The sequence below is a fragment of the Centroberyx gerrardi genome, chromosome 18 (genome assembly GCF_048128805.1).
Source record: "Centroberyx gerrardi isolate f3 chromosome 18, fCenGer3.hap1.cur.20231027, whole genome shotgun sequence".
Lineage (NCBI taxonomy): Eukaryota > Metazoa > Chordata > Actinopteri > Beryciformes > Berycidae > Centroberyx > Centroberyx gerrardi.
In genome coordinates, this window is record NC_136014.1 from 27862079 (window position 1) to 27882078 (window position 20000).

Below are 20000 nucleotides of genomic sequence, written 5' to 3' on the forward strand. Positions count from 1 at the left end.
AAGTCTCTGCCTTGCAAAATGTTAAATGGAGTCGGTCAAAGGAAAGACACATCATCTAAAAATCTTTATTAGTACATGATGAGATTCAGAGGTGAGACCAAGTCAACCTCGAGTCCCAAGTCAGTCTGAAGTCTTGAGGCTCAAGTATCAAGTCAAGTCTAAATGTAGATTATCAAGTCAAGTCCAAGTCAAGTCCAAGTCATTAATGTCAAGTCTCAAGTCTAAATGTAGAACAGCAAGTCAAGTCAGAACAAATCAAGAGTCCAGTATCAATTTAATATCTTAAAGAAAACTAAATATCTAGGACTTTTCAATGCAATATGGTTTTAATAGGATAAAAACTTGGTAAGAGCATCATGAGTTTGATTTCTATTATCAGTTTCAACTTCAATAAATTCAATCATTCCATACAAATTCAGAAAACAGAATTTAAATTCAGTCGTCCGCTGGAACAAATCTCATCACTTTCAATCTAAGTCATTTACACAAACACAAGATCTCAAGTCAAGACTTTAGAAACCTTTTCAAGTCATCAAAGTACAAGTCAGAGTCAAGTCCCAAGTCACCAGAACCCAAGTCAAGTCTCAAGTCTTCTCTTCATGCATCAAGTCAAGTCTCAAGCAATTCAAACTGTGACTTGAGTCCAAGTCATGTGACTCGAGTCCCCACCTCTGTTAGAGTAAACCCTCTCGCTGCAGCACCATGTTCTTCATCAGTCTCAGTTTGTCATCTTGCCGTTTCCTAATAAAGATTTTAGATTTTGCCTCAGATTTTCTTTCTTTTGATCGACTTTGTTTCCTCAGAGGAAAATAAAACGTTTCACAAGACAGAGACGCTGTTTCTCTTCAGCTGAGGTTCATCTGACCTGCAGGAGCTTCACACTTCTGAACCGCACAGTACTGGGAACACTGGGAACACTGGGAACACTGGGCTGGAAGTTACCGGACTCTTATTCTGAAAGCAGAGCGTTTCCTCACAACAGAGGACTTTTATTTTTCCTGAAGCAGCAGAACTGAACTGTTGAAGCTGTGAAAACTGAACAGCAGCAGAGAATAGTATCTTGCATTTTATTGTTCTGAGTTTTTTTTCCCCCAACAAAAAAAATGTTGTAAATTGCACTTTTATACAAATAATAAATTAAATTCTGTATATGATGATGTGTTGTGTGTGTGTGTGTGTGTGTGTGTGTGTGAGGCGATCAGCACTGAACAGCAAAACCTGACTATACCTGAGGACTTTATTATTCAATTATTCATCTAATAACTTCCAGCTGCACTGTGAACAGAACGGTTCTACACAGCACCACACAAAGGTTCTTTAGGCTTATTTAAAACCTTTTATAAAAAAAATCCTGAAGTCATGATTTGGTTTTACTGTTGATTTCCTCTTTTATGTCTTTTCCTTAAATTGGTTTATTTTGTTCTCTGATCCTTTTTGTGTTATTTTATTCTGTTTTACTGCTGTATTTTCTACTTTCTTTGTGAAGCATCTTGTAACGCACTTAAGAAAGGTGCGATACAAATAAAGTTTATTATTATTATTATTGTTCCATAGAGGAACCCTTTATGGTGCTGTATAGAACCCTTTCAGAGTGAGTGAAATGCTCCAAACCAGCAGGATTAAAAGAACTTTTGAAGAACCACACTGGGTTCTTTATTCTGATTCATCAGTTTTTTTCTTTAACCAATCAGGGGGTTCTTTGAGTCATTATGGTTCCACATAGAACCGTTAACCTAACCAAAGAACCCTGGTAGAACCCTGCTTTAATGTGTGTGTATGTCAGCCTGTGTGCAGGCGGCGCCTCCTGGTGGAAAATGTTTGTCAGCATTTATGTTGGGGAATAAAACTGGGCTGGAAATGTGAAATAATTGGGAAAAACAATACAGAATATTATTTAAAACTCAAATCTGTCTGGAAACCCTGAGGGAAATTTTCTTTCTTCTATTCTTGTCAAATTGGTGAAAACAGAACTAATAAAGTTACAACTAATACAACTAATATGATTCAAGTCGCAGTTGCTGACAGTGTTATCACCACTTTTCTGTGAATTCTCCTCTTTACACCCCAGAAAAAATCAAAAGGAAAATCCATAAATAAGGAAGGGCAGAACTCTCCTTCAGTCTGAGGCAGTGGGTCACAGACCATCCTCTGATGAGACAGATCAGTATTTCCTTAACTGGTTAAATCAGATGAATCATCTTTAAAAAGAAGTAAAAACAGAGATTCTCGTAACGTTCAACATTCAGAGTTTATTTCCAGTCAGATTCAGTAAAGATCCAGATGTTCACTGACTGATGTGTTAATCACAATAAGTTAAAGACATGCAACACCCTAGAGCTCAGTTAACACTGTTAACACACTCACACCAACTGACACCAACTGACACCAACTGACACACATGCAGATGTTCATGCGGTTTCATATTAAACGGACTGAAGCACAGCGACGTTTTTCTGCTACTGAAATCATTTCTGATGTTTCTAATTAAATACTGGACCTCAAACTTTTTTAAAATTCCCTTTTTTGTTGAATAAAAGTGTTTCATTATGTGACTGTAAATTATTTTCTGCACCGCCCGTCCTGAACTGACAGATCACACTCGTTGGTTTCATGACTGCAAATTCCCATCAACAAGGAAGAAAATTTGAGAATTCCCTGTAAGAATCCAACAGTAAAATACCAAATGATTCCTCTGCTTGGTAAAATCGGACTTTTCCAGATTCTCAGAGCTGGAACTGAAAGGAGTTTGGAAACCAGTTTGCTGCCATTTCCATAAACAAAGTTAAAATTCTGACAAACACAAAGCCAGTTCTGATCTCATCGTCTCGTCCTGGTGTTCCAACAAAGATGAACAAAGATGTTCTGCATCCAGAAACACTTTGAGGGATCTGAAAAACCCAAGTGAAACCTCCATGATGATCCTGCTGCTCCGACCTGAACCAGATCCACTACAGACCACCTTCAGGGACAAAATGTTCATCAACTTTAAAGACAAATAAATAGAGAATTAACTGAATTTCCAAAAAGGCACCGAGGCATTTCAACTTGCAGGACAAATTTCACAAATAGGTAAAATATTCCATATTTTCTTAATTTGAATTTTTTTTATTTCACCTTTTTGTCAATTTTGATATATTTATCTTTAGTCCACTCTCTCCTCCCTGCAGACTGAACAGACTGTTCCAGAATAACAGTTTCAGCAATCTAATAAAACAGACTGTACTGAAATAATAAAGTGCAATGAAGTAAATGTTTTTGTCTTGTTTTTGTGTGGAAGAGCAGCTGTTGCATTATGCACCGCTAATGGTGATCCTAATAATAATAATCGCACCAGTTTCATCTGCAAGTCAAACTGCCCTGGCATCTTTTCTGGGATTCCAGATTATCTTGAACAGAACACACTCCCTTCTCTCATTTCCTTGTTGTTTGGTGTTGCGTTCAGGTACTTCCAGACCAAACTTCAGAGAAAAAACCCCCTCCAGGTCTCAGTATCAGTGCAGATGTGCAACGAACATGATCAGCGAACATCAAAGAACCTCCTGCTCACAATTTTGTTCGTTTGGCTCACTAAATAATACAGAACATTTAATCTAGAACCGGCTTCTTTCTCTCTATTTTCTACCTCTACGCACTGAAGAACTCGACGCACGTCCATAAACAGACTCAACAGCTAAAATACTAATAATACTGATTACTGGGACAGTTGTGTGCTACAGACAGACAGAGAGACAGACAGACAGAGAGACAGACAGCTACAGCTACAGTGAAGCAACAAGCTCTACTTCCCCAGGAGAACAGCATGGTGGCAGACAGGTCGGGATATGAGAGGGAAAGATGTAACGTCCTGGTTCCAGACTCCTGAATCTGGTCCCGCCCACTTCTCAGATTCTGTGGAGCGATTCAGAGAGTCTGCCGTTTCCCTCGTCAACCGCTTGTTCTCGCTCCGAGAAACAATCCAGCCAATCAGAGCCTTTGTGGGCGGGACTATATCTCATTTTTCCCCACACAGAAAACGGCTGACGAGGAGAAACCAGACGGATGTTGGGTCTGGAGATCAGATCAGTATCGTACTCCTGCTGTGACGAGACTCTCTGGAAATAAAACGGTCAAATCCTCGCTGGTCCTGAATCAGAAGTCATGACGGACCCACAGCCTCCAGGCAAGGAAGACTTCATCTGAGCAAACACAGTGTTTCAACAGCTGAACTCACCGCTGGCAATGACAAATTGGTGGAAATGTTGTTTTTAATAATGCATTACATAAACATTACTTTCCCCCAGGCTGTGAATGAGCAGCGACTTCTGATTCAAGCCCAGTTGAGATTTAAGAGATTTTTTTTTTTACGGCAACCAAAGCCGTTTGATTTCACGGTGACTTCTAAAAAGCTTCCTTACCCACCGATGAACGCCATGAGGCTGAAAGACACCGAGCCGGTTTTAAACTTTTCATCATGAACAGCCAAATACAATAAAGGCTTTTTCAACCCTGTTCTGGAAAGCTTTGGATCTCTGTGTTGATTTGCAGGAAACACGTGAGGGAAATGAAACTAATAACTGTCAAGTGCTTTAAATCAACTATCTGCCAAGTTACATTGTGAGAATTCATGAAAAAAATTCAGCTTTTCTTGTTTTTGTATGAATGAAATCGGTTTCATGTGGTAGATGTGCGGTGACCGGTCGAAACAAACGTCTTCCCATAATCCCCCTCTTCCCTGTTCATTCAATCTACTGCTCTTTAAGTTTTAAGTTAAATTATTTTTTACCTCTCTTTTGGGATTAACCGGTTTTGTTGTACGACTTGTTGAAACCCAATTTCATTATTTGCAACGAACTATTGATGCAAAAAAACACTTGTGATTCCAAACTGTTGATTCCTGGAGTCGACTAAACCACGACACGATAACACACACACACACACACACACACACACACACACAGCAGTGAGCAGCAAACACCTGAAACCTGCTGCACTATTCAGCTTCAGGTTACTCTCATCTACAGCAGCTAGTGCCTAAAGTCTAATCATGCATTAATCCTACTGAACCACTGACATGTAAACTGACATGTAACTGACATGTAAACTGACATGTAAACCACAGAACAGATGGAGGTTAAGTTTCCACCAGGAGCCCCTCTTCACTTCTGTTTTTATACTTTTTTTTTAACTGAAAGGAGTTTAGCGTTATCGACAGCGCTGCAGTGTTTTTAGCTCCTAATCTGATTATACACAGCAAATTTTAAGGGCAAATTTGGTAACTGACAAATTTGTGACTTTTAAATCACTTCTTAAAACCCGTTTTTATAGACGTGCTTTGATGTCGTCTTTTTATCTTATTTTTATTTCATTTTATCCTCAGTATTTATTTTGGTTTTTATCTTACTGTTGTCCTAGTATTGATTTGAATGTTGCTCTTCCTCTGTCTTCTTCTCTTATTAATTTAATTCCTGTTTCACACTGTTCCGCTGCTTTTGAGTATTCTGCTTTTATTTTGACTGTGAAAAGCACTTTGTAAACTCTGTTTTCAAAGGTCCTATATAAATAAAGTTATTATTATGATTAAATTTGACAGTTGGAGGAGTGAAAATTTCATAAAATACATTATAGTCTTATGTTGAGCTCTGGCATCCAATAACTAGCTAGTTTGCTAGATTAAATATTATATAACGAGCACAGATCCTGTACAGACCCACAGCGAGTGTTCATTTCTCTGCACTGAAGCACTGCGACCCGGTTAAATTACCTAATTCCACGAACGTTACTTAAATACCGCAAGATAATAACGTCACCTACCGTTAAAGTTTGTAGGGCAGCAGAAGACAAGTTACTGTCTACAAATCCTGTTACTAACACAGGAGAGTTTGGAGCAAATTGTGGAATGTTAAATTTCACTTTTGTTTTTTTATTTTTGTAGTCAAAGACGCCCTCTAGAGGCCATCTGACAAAGCGCATCATCTCACCAAGCGACAGATGTCTGACTGACTGCCTGACCTTGGCTGCGCCGTGGGAAAAATAATCACAGAATCACATTATTTCCTAGTTGTCTTTACTGTTTAGCCTGCCTGACAGCAGCAGTTGGAGCATTTAGAAAATATTTTGGGCTGAGGACAGGTCACCTGACTAATTTTCTTGTCTCTGATTGGTTGATGTTGAAACCTTGCTCTCCGATCAAGCTTGGCTTGATGTCTAACTGATACATTGTTTTCAATGAGAAAATATTCAAAAATTTGCCCTAAAAATTTGCCTGTGCATCATCACCTCTAGAGTGGTAGAAGTTAGAAATATTTAAACTTTTAGCAAAGGAGCGCCGCGTTTCTAAGAGGTTTTCAATCGTCGTTTAGCATGAACAAGAGACCCTGCACTTCCTACAGGCTTCTGATTGGTGCTGCTGCTTGAAGAGAGCTTCCTGGTGGAGGCGGGACTCGGGGGTCAGCGGGTCACAGGATGCTCTCCCGCTCCTCTCCGAAGGTCACGGTGTCGGACGACACGGCGCAGATCTCCGGCGGGTCTCCGGGCTTCAGCCCCCTCTTCAGGTGAACCACGCGGACGTTCTCGTTGTGCGGTCCCGGCTTGGTGGCGCCGGTCGTGCCGGAGGTGGGGGTCGTCCCGGAGCCCGGGGGGATGATGACGTCGCTGTTGGAGGAGGAGGTGGGGGTGGAGGTGGAGGTGGTGGATCCCTCTCCCTGCTGGCGGGGGCGGTTCCCCTGCTGGGCGTTGGTGTTGTTGTTGAGCGTGACGTTGCTGGGCGTGCGGTTCAGGTTGTAGCTCTTGGAGGAGGGCCAGCTCTCCTCGGGGCTGCTGGCCAGCAGGCTGCACTGGTCCTCCGAGCAGATGGACATGCGGGCGACCGCCGGGTCCTGCAGGCCGCTGAGGCTGCTGGGAATCCCTCGCTTCCTGGCCAGGCTCTCCTCGTCCAGCTCGATCAGGTTGGCCCTCTCCAGCTGCGACAGGTCGGCCTCCTCGTCCTGCAGCGAGTGGTTGGGCGAACTCTCGTTGGAGCGCACGCCTGAGTCGGACGAGTCCTTCTTGTCCAGCATGGCGTCGGACAGGTAGTCCTTCCCCTTCAGGGCCAGCGAGCCTCCTGGGAGTTTGGGGTCCGCAGCCTTCTTCCCGTCCTTCAGCAGCGGAGCGTTGTCCGACTCCTCGGACTCCTCGTCGTCGCTGGTCAGTTTCTGGTAGCGCAGCCCGCCGCCCGCCTTCAGCTTCAGGTCGGCGGCCCCCTGGAACAGCCCGCCCCTCTCCGCTGAGGTCTTACGGGTCAGCAGGGACTTGGAGGAGCCGTGGTCGGTCTTCTCGTCCTCCTCCGTGATCGGGTCCAGGGCTTCGGCGTTGGAAGCGAAGTCAGCGTTGTCCGGCGCAGGCTTGGCGGCGCTCCTCTTGGCGTAAGGCTTGCGTCCGTCCTGATCCCCGCCCTCCTTGGTCTTGTCGGATCCCGAGGTCATGAACTGGCCCGGCTGCGGCTGGACCGGCTTCTCTCCCCCGCCGCCGGCCATCTCCAGCTGGGCCATCTGGGCGATGTACTCCTGGTAGGCGTCGCGGTACTCGGCCTGCTGCTTGTCCGTCAGTTTGCAGATGTCGTTGGAGGATTCCTGGGAGTTCAGGCTGGTCATGCTGGCTGTCCGGGGGGGGGCGGCCTGAGGGGGAGAGAGGAGAGTTAACGAGGTCATTTCCTGTAGGATCTCAGCCGGTCTGGTCTTCCTACAGCTGTCCGCTACCTTTGACACTGTGAGTCACCTGAAGGTTCCTTTATTTTTTATTGGGAATTGTATCGTACAAAAGTTATCAATAAACATTGAACAGCGTGGGGTTCTAGTGCATTGTTCTACATTTCAACCTTTTTTATTCATATCAAGAGTGTCTGTCCTGTAGATTTGTACATTTGTCCCATTTTCTATGTATATACATAGAAATACATACATCCTCCTTTGTCCTTAGGACAAATGTAAATTTTTTCCATAGCAAATATTTCCCCAACAATGTCCATCCACTGTTCAAGACACCAGAAGCTTCTGGCCACCTTTGCTGCCCCAAATTCTCTTTAGTCAAAGGTCTTCAATCATGTTCCATGGAGGCCAAAGAATATCCAGGTTTTCATTCCAACCAAACATTGTTCACCATCAATCAGAGAGCGGGAACTAATGAGTGAAATGAGCTGCTGCAGTGTTCAGTTGGAACGAAAACCTGCAGACTGTTGGGCCTCGATGATTCGATGACTCAGGATCGAGAACAAATGTCTTCAGTCAAATAATGCACTCGCTTCACTGGCTGCCTAACGTTGCTTCAATCAAAATGTAGTGTAAATGGAACTAAAATGCTTTTTATTGCCTCTGACAGGTGAAAACCTTGTATCTCAAATATATAATAATAATCAAAAACAATATCAAAATATTTTTTTTTCAGGAACTAAGACAAACCGCTGCGTTCTTAGCTTGATCACAAGGCATTTTTGAGTTTATCCAATTGGTTCTGAAAGGTTTTCATAAACCCACGGGTCGTAGAATTTTCTCAAATCATGATACTTAAAGTAAAAACATGAAAATACCCAAAGTTAAGTATGTCTAAGGTATAGAGGATCTCTACTATCAAATCCCTATTTGCTCAGTATAAAGAGATCTCTAACGATCTCTCTAACGAATTACGCTCAACTCAACAGCAGAATAAGTTCACCAAAATCACCAAAAATGACAAGCAACCCAAAACAGGGAGTGTAAAGGTCAAAGGTCAGCTCTCCTGTGACCGTACGGCTCGTTGCTCACCATCCACTGCAGGTTGCTGTGTCTCGGAGCTTCGTCCAGTCCCACGTTGCTCAGCTCCTCGAAGCTCAGGTTGAAGCTGTACATCGGCGAGGCGTCGGGGTTGGCGGCGCCGGCGTGGGGCGGAGCCACGGCGCGCCTTCCTGCCTCCGCGTGACCCGCCACGATGCTGCCTTGCTCACTGGCGGTTTCCTCATGGAGAACCTGGCTCTCCACGTGACGCATGTCCAGAACCTGCAGAGAGGGAACCGGGTTAAAAGGGGAATAATACTTGAGTTTTAATGAAGTTTTTATTATAACTAAGGTTCGGAAACAAAGACCACGGCTCAAACACACATTAGATTTCCCGTTCCAACCCATTTAAGCGACCTAAACATTACCCTCTCTCTCTCCTGTGTCTCAGTTCTCACATTTCTCCCCCCCAAAACCTCTTTCCTCAGTTTTGCTGAATCCAAAGTCCGGACTTCCCCAGATTTGCGGAGCGTTCCCGTGAAGTCCAGGAGGGGTTCGGGCCACCCCCGTCCCCAAAATTCATCAAGTCTTTTGGGGCTTTCTATCCGGACTTCTAGAGAGTCTGCTACCCTGCAGATGATTTCCCACAGTTCATTGCACTACAGATATGATGTTAAAAGACATCAGACGACATAAAGATCTATCCCTTTAGCACCTTTTATGCAGCCTTGCGCCCTTGCAAACTCACATAGTCACGCTGAGGACTTCAGTTAACGCCAGACTACATAAAACGTCTTCAAGTCCGTAGTCCGCACATTTGGTTTCAGCCTGTGTCTTTCGCGCTCTTCTCTCTCTCTCTCTCAGTACAGGAACCACAGGGGGAACGATGGAGCTAGAAGACTCCCCATCAGCCAGACTGTCCTATTTGTCTTATTGCTATTATACCTAGAACTACCCAGATTCCCCATGGGATCATTAAAGTTTCATCTAATCTAATCTGTAAATGCATTACCTGTTAAGGACTTTGTTGTCAAATTCCTGACATATAAACCAGAGCGGTGATGTTTTTCTGGACCGGACCACCGGCGGTGAGGCGGTGGAGAGCAGAGGCTGAACTCACCGTGGCTCTGAACAGCTGCCAGTCTCCGAAGTTCATGCTCATCTCCTTCTTCAGCTCGTCGATGTTGCACTGCGTCAGCACTCTGCCGTTAACGTTCGCCTGGCAGGAAAACACACAAACACACTGATTAACACTGCAAAAACTGTCATTTAGTGTCATACAATTTTATTTCTTACAAGTGAAAAAATCTTTCAGTGGAGTGAGATCATTTTCATTCATCAAATTTTCAATTAATCAAATATATTTGAGAGTTTTGCATTGAAGAGTATACACCCAAAAAATGTCAGTTTAAGAGTTGAGTATTAAATTATTTGTTTTCCTCACACCCAGTGATAGATTCTGCCAGTGAGGAGAGATAACTCCACTTGTTTCTAATGTAGTTTCACTTGTTTCAGGAATTTTCTAGAAACGAGTCAATATCTTGAAATAAGTCAGAATAAGGCAGATCACTGCACTGGGATCAAAAATGTAACTTGATTCAGGATAATTCTTCAATCAAGATGATTTGCATTGGAAACAAGCGGAATTATCTCACCGCAGATTTTTTAACTTCTGGGAAAAAAAAAAAAAAAGGATTTTCAATCTTTGAATACAAGCTCAAATTAATTGTTATGATGGACGGGGTTTTGCAGTGAAGTCATTTGTGTTTTACTTGTTCGATCTGAAGTGACGTGACAAACTTGAACATACACACTGTTCCACCATTTTGACTACCAACACTAATGAAAAAGGTGCAACCCAAACCCTACACAGCTTTATATTCAGCTGTAAAAGGTGGAACAGTTTCTAAACTGCAGCCACGAGCGAGCAGCCAGCAGGTCGGCCTTTCACTTCTTTTCAGGTGAAGGGGCGGGGCTTCCACCAACGAGGAAGACTCAATTAACTTAATTAACAACACCTGTTCTGCTACAACTCAACTGACAGGAGATTTTTTTGTTCTTGCTTGTCATTTTAATTCAGTGATTGTTTATCAGAAATGTACATTTTCAGAAGCCAACAAAAATCAGTTTATGCATTTCAAACCATATGGAGATCAGGGTTGGAGTCAATTCATGAATGAACTCATCAATTCCAGTTCAACTGAGGAATTGGAATTTGAAAAAACCGACAGGAATTGGAATTGAATTGGAATTTCAGGAAGTTGAATTGAATTCAATTAAATTCTGTGAAATTCCATGTTTTTTTGTTTTTTTTCCCACATGAGATTCCACACAGTGTTATATATTATCAATACTGAATATGATAACATGTTAAAGGTTCCTTTCAGCTGGTGTTTGATGCAGAACATGTGATGGTAATCCATATATTATGACTGAATGTGTTTGATTTGTTGAACTGTCTTTTATCTGATTCATAATGTTTTGATTTATAATGTTTAGCGTCGAGACAAACTCTCTTAGAAGTGGAGTTTCATGGAATTTTCTGTTTCCTGTCGTTCACATTCTGTTTCCTTACAGCTGGGAGACTTTCACACTCACACTGCAACCGGACTGGACTGGACTGCAGTTTAACATGAAGTCTCACTGAAGGTTCACGACTGGCCCGACCCTGCTGGATGCCGGATGAGTTATTTGGTGTGTGTGTGTGTGTGTGTGTGTGTGACTGACCTTCTTGATGGTGGCGGTGTACTGTCCCATCATGCTCTGGTCGATGCCGTCGATCTGCCGGACTCGCTCACAGACGCCGTCGGTCGTCATGGAGCTGAGCAGGACGGGCGGGACGCCGGACACCACCGAGGCCGAACCCTGACAGACGACACGCGGGTTAGATTCCCAAAACACACCAAACACCGAGTCACTGCTGTCAGGTGAAAACCTCACAGTGTTTTAACTTGATCTGAAGGATTTCGTGCTCCTGGTCTTATGTAAGCTTTTCAAAGAAATACTGAAAATAAGAAAGATAAATAACCCAGAAATAAATAAATAGACCATTAATAAATAAGGCTGGTTTGGGGTTTTGTGACAAAACCAGCAAGTTGTCATTTTGGAGATACAAGGTTTTCACACGACAGCGACACTGAAAAAGAAATTAATTAATTAATAAAAAGACCAAATGAGGTTATACACACCACACAATCTAAGATGTATTTTAAAGGTTAAATTCAAGCAACTACTGTCAAGCTACTTCAAAATCTAACTTAACTTAGGGTTAGGGTTATTTGTACTGTGACCTACAATAACCACATAGATTTTTAAATATAGTCATGAATAATGTATCCTGAGATAAACTCATATCTAAAAAATACAGTGTTGGATAATATATCCTATATGTTCCATTTCAAATGTATTTCTGTACCACATATCTAAATACATGGAAATGCATAATAAGCAAGTATGAAAGTGGCCAGTTTTTAAATATAGACATTTCCTCTATATATTTTACATGTAAGTATGTGTTGGTTTCTTGTGTCTGCATGTTTATTAAGTTACACTGTATGTGGATGATTGATGAAGCATGAGATGCAAAACAAATTTCTGTGGAAACATAAAAGTCTCATTTTATCTTTAGAATGGTGACACTGATCTCAGACACTGATTGGTTAATGGATTGAATTCATTTGACAATTTCATACTGAAGAATATGGATATTCAGACACAGCAGCACTATATATTATAAGAGAAAAGTCTCAGGTTAACACAGTAAGTCCCTGTTACTCATTTCCGTGTGTTATGTTTAATAAAAATCCTGACTGAACTGCAGAACCAGAACTACAGAGAAGTGGAGTTTCATGCTGAGTCAGCAGTTTCCATCCAACTAGTTTTATACAAATCCCGATGTTTCAAATTAGAAAGCCCAAATGGTTTTGATAAACTGTTGTTAACATCGCAAAAATGTTTTTACATTTCTTTGAATCAGAAAAGTTTGTCGACGAAGAAGATTTTGCGATTAATAGCGATGGAAAATAACGAGGTAATGACATTTTTTTTGTAAAATATCTGCCAACCACGACCTCCAGAAATGTCGTGCTAGTTGTTTCTAACATGAAGAAGTCTCTGTCGGGGTCGTGTGAACATTAGTTTCAAAAGGTTAGCTTAACATAGCGCTGGGCAATAATTCAATTTTATCGTTTATCGTCTTTCAGTAGAATCATATTGTGAAGAAATGATGCAACTTGATGTCACAGAAAAACGTGAAATGAAATCAACTTGTTAACAGCAAATTACGTGTTGGTGGCATGTCAAGTGTTAAAATTACATCACATTTTCCCTAACCTTAACAGTTGTTTTAGTTGCCTAAATTTAACCATAACCTTTCCCCTAACCTTAACCGACTTGTTTTACTTGTCTAAATTTAACCATTAGCCAACCTTTGGAACGTATTTAAATTCGTTGCAGGGTAAAGTAATTCAGTTCGTGGTGGAGAAATGTTGTTTTCCCGTATTACGTGTCCACAGCACATAAATTTCAGAGTTTGTGTCAGTTCACGTGTTTCTGTGAGATCACGTTGAAATGAGATCGAGTTATCAAGTTACACAATTCTGTTTAACTTAATGATAACAGCAAACACAAATTAAAATCTCAAGTTTCATCATACTTAATATTACCATGCAGTTAGTGCAATGAACACCAATTTGAATATTTAACGTGATTTTGCATTTGTTAGCAGATATTGTTATATATCGATATCAAAATAATTTGTTAGGATTATCATGATATGAATTTTGTCGATATCGCCCAGCCCGACCTTTACATTCAGCTGACAGCTGGATGGAAACACAGCTGGTAACAGACGGGTAACAGACAGGTAACAGACACACTGTACTACCTGGACAGTGTACTATCTCTACTTCATTCCAGTGACTTGATATTGGAATTACAGATGAGGATTTATTCTACAGAGGATGGAGGGAAACGGACCGCTAGTCTAACAGGGAACTCACTTACAGCTTGTAATCCTGCAGAAGACATTTTCCTAAAAACTTCTCAAGATTTCTGCTGTTCTTAAATGAGTTTTGAATTTTTTTCTTAACTATTTGTATATGAAGTTGTATTTCACAAAACGGCACTGTCTGAGAGAGCTGACTTCTATAGACAATACTGTACTGATGTTATACATCTAAAGAAAAAAACAACTTTGTAGATGTTTAATATAGCTACAGGAACAGGATGGAAACAAATCTTGGGGAATGTTAGGAAAATGTTTGGCAGAACAACAAGCTGAAAGTTAATTATGTTGGAATTCCTCCTGTTTGTTCAAACTGGATGGGTTAAAACTAAACCGGATATTTTGACATTCTGACTTTGAGTCTGTAAGTTTTTATTCACCAGGAAAAAGACTACTGGCATCTTAGTAACCCAAAAAACAACCTGTTAGCATCGTTAGCATAGCCACATTTACACTAGTATACACTAGTTGGCAGTCTAGTTACCATACACTATTTAGCATATTTAACATACACTATAAAATAGTTGGCATACTTAGCATAGACTTCTTAGCATCTACTTGTCAGCATGATTAGCATGGACTATCTTGCATGAACTAATTGGCGTTAGCCTCTACTGCAACTAGCCTGGTGGAACTCACTGATTTAGAAGAGGAAGCTAACGATGCTAACAGGCCATTTCTAGGGAAACTTAAGGACCATGTAGGAACGTTTTCTTCCACCATGACCAACGCCTGGTGAAGCAATATGTATATATACTGTATCTATACATGTATATATATACACACACACACACACACACACATGTATATATATAGATATACATTTTTTTATTTTATTTTAATGCTCAGTATTAGATTAAATCAGCAGCTAAGATGGATATTCTTAGCAGTGCAGAGGAGGCCATCTGTGTGATGAGGTGGGGATGACTGACAGTTTGGGAAGTTCAGTGGGTAAGCGAGGGGTTTTGGGGAAGGGGTCAAAGGTCAAAACAAAATTGAAACATCTGAACTGCTCAGAGAAACCGCACATACGTTACAGCAAACAGGTTTTCTCTGAGCAAATCAAACATTTCCCTTTTTTAGAGGACATTCTGGGACAGCTATTCTTTTCGAGCTAGTCGTTCCAAGGTGCATGCTGGGATTTGTAGTAGTCAGAAGACTTCAGAAGGGAGTTAGTGTAGCAGCCGGTAGGAAGAGGGCAGCATGGACGAAGGGGAAGTAAGGCAACGAGAGTTTGAGTCGAAAGAGTTCAATACCTGCTTCCTTTTCAAAGACGAAACCTTATACTGCTACGAGAGGAGAGACAGACAGACAGGAAGAGAGACAGACAGGAAGAGAGACAGACAGGGAGAGGTGAATGAGTCATGAAAAACAGCAGAGACAGACAGGTGGAGAGAAATCATCAGGACAATACAGAGATGACTGACCAGTAGGGCTGGGCAGGGAAACACGACACCTATCGATACCGCACCGATTTCTGAAAATCGGTATTGATTTGAAGGCATCGGCAGTATCAAAAAGCATACACAGAGAAAAAGTTTCTGTCACGTTTACAGGAATTTATACTAAAGAAACCGATTAAACTTGGTCCGATTCTATTTAGCAAAGCAGCTGACATGAACAGGAAAATACACATTCGATATATTTCCTCAATCCCATTATGAAATGCATTTTAATTTAACAAATGAAGAGATCACTAACAGATATTGATTTTGTTTCCGACGCCACCCAGCCATACCGACCACAGAAGAAGAAACAAAAGGAGGAAACATGGAGCTGGAGGCTGGACGTCTTCAACAGGAGAAGAAGGAGCGAGTCTTTATCTTGCAGAGAAGGAACAAGTAGAGAAGTGTGTGTGTGTGTGTGTGTGTGTGTGTGTGTGTGTGTGGTTGGGGATTTTGGGGAATAGAAATCATGAAGCTGCAGTATTTCTTGACAAAAGTACTTCTCTCTCAAATAGACATTATGTGTGTACAAATACAAACAGACAAAAACATGGAAAGAATAAATTCTGTCTTTCATGCGTCAGAAGAGAAAATGTCTGAACTCTCCGTCACCCCGGAACAATAATCTCTCTGTCATCCGACTGAAGGACCGGGACGTAATGAGATTTGACCGATCAAAGGGTTTCACGCCAAAATGATGTTTATCCATTTTTAGAAAACGCTGTTACTAAGAATTCATCACTCGGTAATTCAAAAATATAGGTGACCCTGTTCTTAAAAATGCTCACATTTGACGGGCAAAAGCCTTAAAATAGCTTCAAGAACTTTAATGTTTTCCCATTTAAATCAATTTGGAATGAATTAATTCTGATTTAGGGAGGGAGAAATTCAAGGCTCATTGGTTGAATGGCAACTGGCGTAAAACTTACATTTTTGTGTTGATTTTCATTTGGAATCGGAATTGATTTTGAATCGATTACGAGTCAGAGTATTTTTATCATCTTTGAGTGGAATCATACGGTGATGATTTGGTGATTTTGAGATATCATGACACAATTCTGCTGTCTGAACTGATGATAACAAGCAAAATGTAAATGAGGTGTGGTAGGAATATTATTTGAAAATGTCAGTTTTGTTTGACATCACACCTAACATTACCATTCAGTTCAATGGGATGAACATAATTTTGATTAACATGATTTTGTGAGCCGTACGGTGATATATATCGTTATCGGAAAAAATACTTACGATTATCGTTATTTTGATTTGAACCGTATCGTCCGGCCCTAGATCAGCATTTGAGATGACGCTTCCTTGCTGCAACTTGTTTTATTAATTTAAAATCAACTGTAAACAGCAGCAGATATTTCTCGCTTTTCCTCAGTAGGGTTGATTGTATTAGCGCGAATTTAACTGATAATGCTGATTTTTATTACCTTGGACTGCTGAAATCAGTCGATTCCCCGCTACGTTTCCCACTTATGTTGACACACTTCTGCAATTCATGACGCTGAATGTGAGATATCAGAATCCGCAAAATGACGTGAACGTTTTTTCCCAATCGCCAGTTCATGTTAAATCTGCTGTGACATAAACGCATCATTAGTGACCAGTATTTTCTGTAGTATTTATCGTCTGAAAGCTGAGCCGACAGTATCTTCTTGTATCTTCCGTCTTTCTCTCATGACCTGAATGCAGCAGGGGAACAAGAACTCGTCTAGATCCGTAAACGCTAGATCAGCTACGCCTACTGCTGACGGTTCATGTACTTACAGGTCCGGCGCTGAGATCCCTGGGAAAGGAGCTTTTACCAAACGGGCGTGGAGGATGGAGGGATGGGTAGGCGGCCACGAACGGGCGTGGCAGCTGGTAAAGGTGTTGGGGGAAATATGGCTGGGAGGGGGAGGGGGAGGGGGGAGAAAATAATAATAATGTTCATGGAAATGCTTGAATATGAAACGACAACAATGAGGTGGCAACTCGCAAAACAACAAATAAATCAAACATGTTCATATGCAGCACATCGCTGCTGTCGGACTGCAATTTGGTTGTTTTTCTTCCTTCAGTGGAGTTTTTGAGGTTTATGAGCGTGTCAGAGAGGTGAGACCAAGTCAGCTTTGCTCCCAAGTCAGTATCAAGACTTGAGGCGCAAGTCTCAAGTCAAGTCTCAAGTCTAAATGTAGATTACCAAGTCAAGTCCATGTCATTAATGTCAAGTCTCAAGTCTAAATGTAGATTACCAAGTCAAGTCAGAACAAATCAAGAGTCCAGTATCAATTTAATATCTTAAAGAAAACTAAATATCTAGGACTTTTCAATGCAATATGGTTTTAATAGGATAAAAACTTGGTAAGAGCATCATGAGTTTGATTTCTATAATCAGTTTCAACTTCAATAAATTCAATCATTCCATACAAATTCAGAAAACAGAATTTAAATTCAGTCGTCCGCTGGAACAAATCTCATCACTTTCAATCTAAGTCATTTACACAAACACAAGATCTCAAGTCAAGACTTTAGAAACCTTTTCAAGTCATCAAAGTACAAGTCAGAGTCAAGTCCCAAGTCACCAGAACCCAAGTCAAGTCAAGTCTCAAGTCTTCTCTTCATGCATCAAGTCAAGTCTCAAGTCTTCTCTTCATGCACTAAGTCAGAGTCTCCACCTCTGGCGTGTCATGATACTTGGGCTGTTGAATCTCTTGTATGATTTCCAAAATACGTGACGTCAATCAGAGATTAAGCATTCCTTTCTTCATTATTGAGAAATGATTCGTGGCTTACGTCCAACAGCAGCGACACGCTGTACAACATGGAGACACGAGGGCGTCCGCACAGTGAAGTTCACAGAATGAAAATCAAATCAAATCAAATCGAAGCACAGGACAAAAATTACTGAAATATAACAAGAGGGGATAAAGAATTTGGCAAATGATGAAAAACGGAAACCAGTGAGCGGGAAACTGCTGAGGATGTGAAGAGTCAGACAGTCTGCAGCGGTCTGCAGGCGGGGCAGACTGAGGCTCACCTGCCGCCCCGCAGGAGGCCGGGCGGGACGCCCCGCAGAGCGCCGGGCAGGAGGCCAGGCAGGACGCCGGGCGGGAGGCTGGGCGGGACGCCCCGCAGGACGCCGAGAGGGACGAGAAGACTTCAGACTCACCGCTGAACCGGAACCAGCTGCAGCTTCCGGTGGACCGCCTCCTCTCTGTGTCCGTACTGTACGACCTCGCAGGTCTGAACCGACAGACCTACCTGTGACCTTCACATGTCCTTCCCTATGGTTTGCTCCTCTTCTAAAGATGATGATACACGGGCACATTTGGGGCAAAATTTGCTGGCAATGGACAATGCTAACAGACAAATTTATGTGTATGAGTGAAAATGGATGAGTGCCATCTCTGTCACCTTGGCCTCCTCTTCTACTGAAAATGTAATAATTTAATGATCTTATCAAGGTTTTCCACTGCAATTTCATAACGAGTTTTACAGTCTGATAGCAGCTAGCTAGCTTGCTAGATTAAATGTTAGATAAAAAGAATCATAGCTATTATTTCCTGTTTGTGTTTACTATTTAGTAGCAGTTGTAGTCCTGCACATCAAATATTTTAGGCTGAGGACAGGTCACCTGAAACTGAAACTGATTTTCTTGTCTCTGATTGGTTGATGCTGAAACCTTGCCAGCAAGGCTTGCTCTCCATCAAACTTGGCTAGATTTCAAGCTGATTTATTGTTTTCAGTTAGAAAATATTTCCAGCAAAATTTGCTGGCAAATTTTAAACCAAATTTGCCTTGAAGAAAATGTGCTTGTGTATCATCACCTGAAGTCAGTGATACAGAGGGCAAATTTTTGAGGCAACTCTGATTGGCAGAGTTGCCCACTGAGTTGCCCCAGTATTGCCACTTAAATCCCCCAGCAACCTGTAATCTGTTGCCTGTTAAGAGCAATGTTGCTCAGCTACATTGCCCAAAACCTGCCTGTGTCCCAGCTGAGTGTCCCTGAGCGAGGCACCGAGCCTCCGCCTGTCAGTGTGAGGAGTAAAGGTGAAGCGTCTGAGGCGTCTGAGGCGTCGGCCCGATGCTGGACTCACCCGGTTGTAGAAGGGGTGCTGCGGCCCGGCCAGGCCGCTGTAGTAGCTGCTGTGTGGCTGCGGGGAAACCCCCCCCATCCCCCCCGCCGCCGGGTTGAACGGCCCGGTGAAGGAGGCGGAGGGCGAGCAGGCCGTCGACGGCTGGCTGTAGACGGAGGTGGGGCGGGGCTGCGCCTCCTGCAGGGGCAGCGTGGGATAGCTCACCCCGCCCAGGTTCATCTGCTCCCTGGCAGCGCGAACGTCTGAGGACGGATCGATTGATTCGGATTAGACCGGGTGAAACTTTATTGATCCACTTATTGGGACACTGGGTCGCAGCAGCAGCAGACAGGATTCAGCAAAGAACTACCTGTCAGGCTTATTTCTGGATATTTTGAGTCATGATAAAATAAAATAAAATAATAGCAGTATTAATAACCATAGTCTTACCTGCGATGATCTCTCTGAGTTTGGGGTCCAGGTTGACGGTGCAGGGCAGGAAGGTTTTGATGTCGCGCGCCGTCAGGACGGGCGTGCGGGACGACAGGAAGACCTCGAAGCTCCGCACGTCGGCGTCGATCTCCAGCAGAGGCTCCACGTCCTTCGTGGTGGGGATGTTCTTCGAGATCCTGAAGCAACAAACACGTCACTGCTACCGCTTCCATCAGGCATTCAGTCTCTTCAGCCTGGAAATCTGACTTTTCTTGCAACAAGTGAAACATTCTGCCAATGAGGAGAGATAATTCCACTTGGGTCCAATGTAGTTTCACGTTTCAGTTAAATT

General features: G+C 42.3%; 1 protein-coding gene across 1 annotated transcript in view; it reads right to left on the reverse strand.

Moving 5' to 3' along the window:
• Positions 1-6365: 6365 nt before the first annotated feature.
• kidins220b (kinase D-interacting substrate 220b) overlaps positions 6366-20000 on the reverse strand; it is a 40457-nt gene continuing 26822 nt past the window's right edge. The window contains 8 exon segments of the mRNA XM_078289912.1: positions 6366-7631; positions 8754-8984; positions 9823-9921; positions 11430-11567; positions 14964-14996; positions 16926-17045; positions 19238-19479; positions 19667-19845. Of these exon segments, the coding sequence (XP_078146038.1) occupies positions 6435-7631; positions 8754-8984; positions 9823-9921; positions 11430-11567; positions 14964-14996; positions 16926-17045; positions 19238-19479; positions 19667-19845 (2239 nt within the window). The 3' untranslated portion in view covers positions 6366-6434.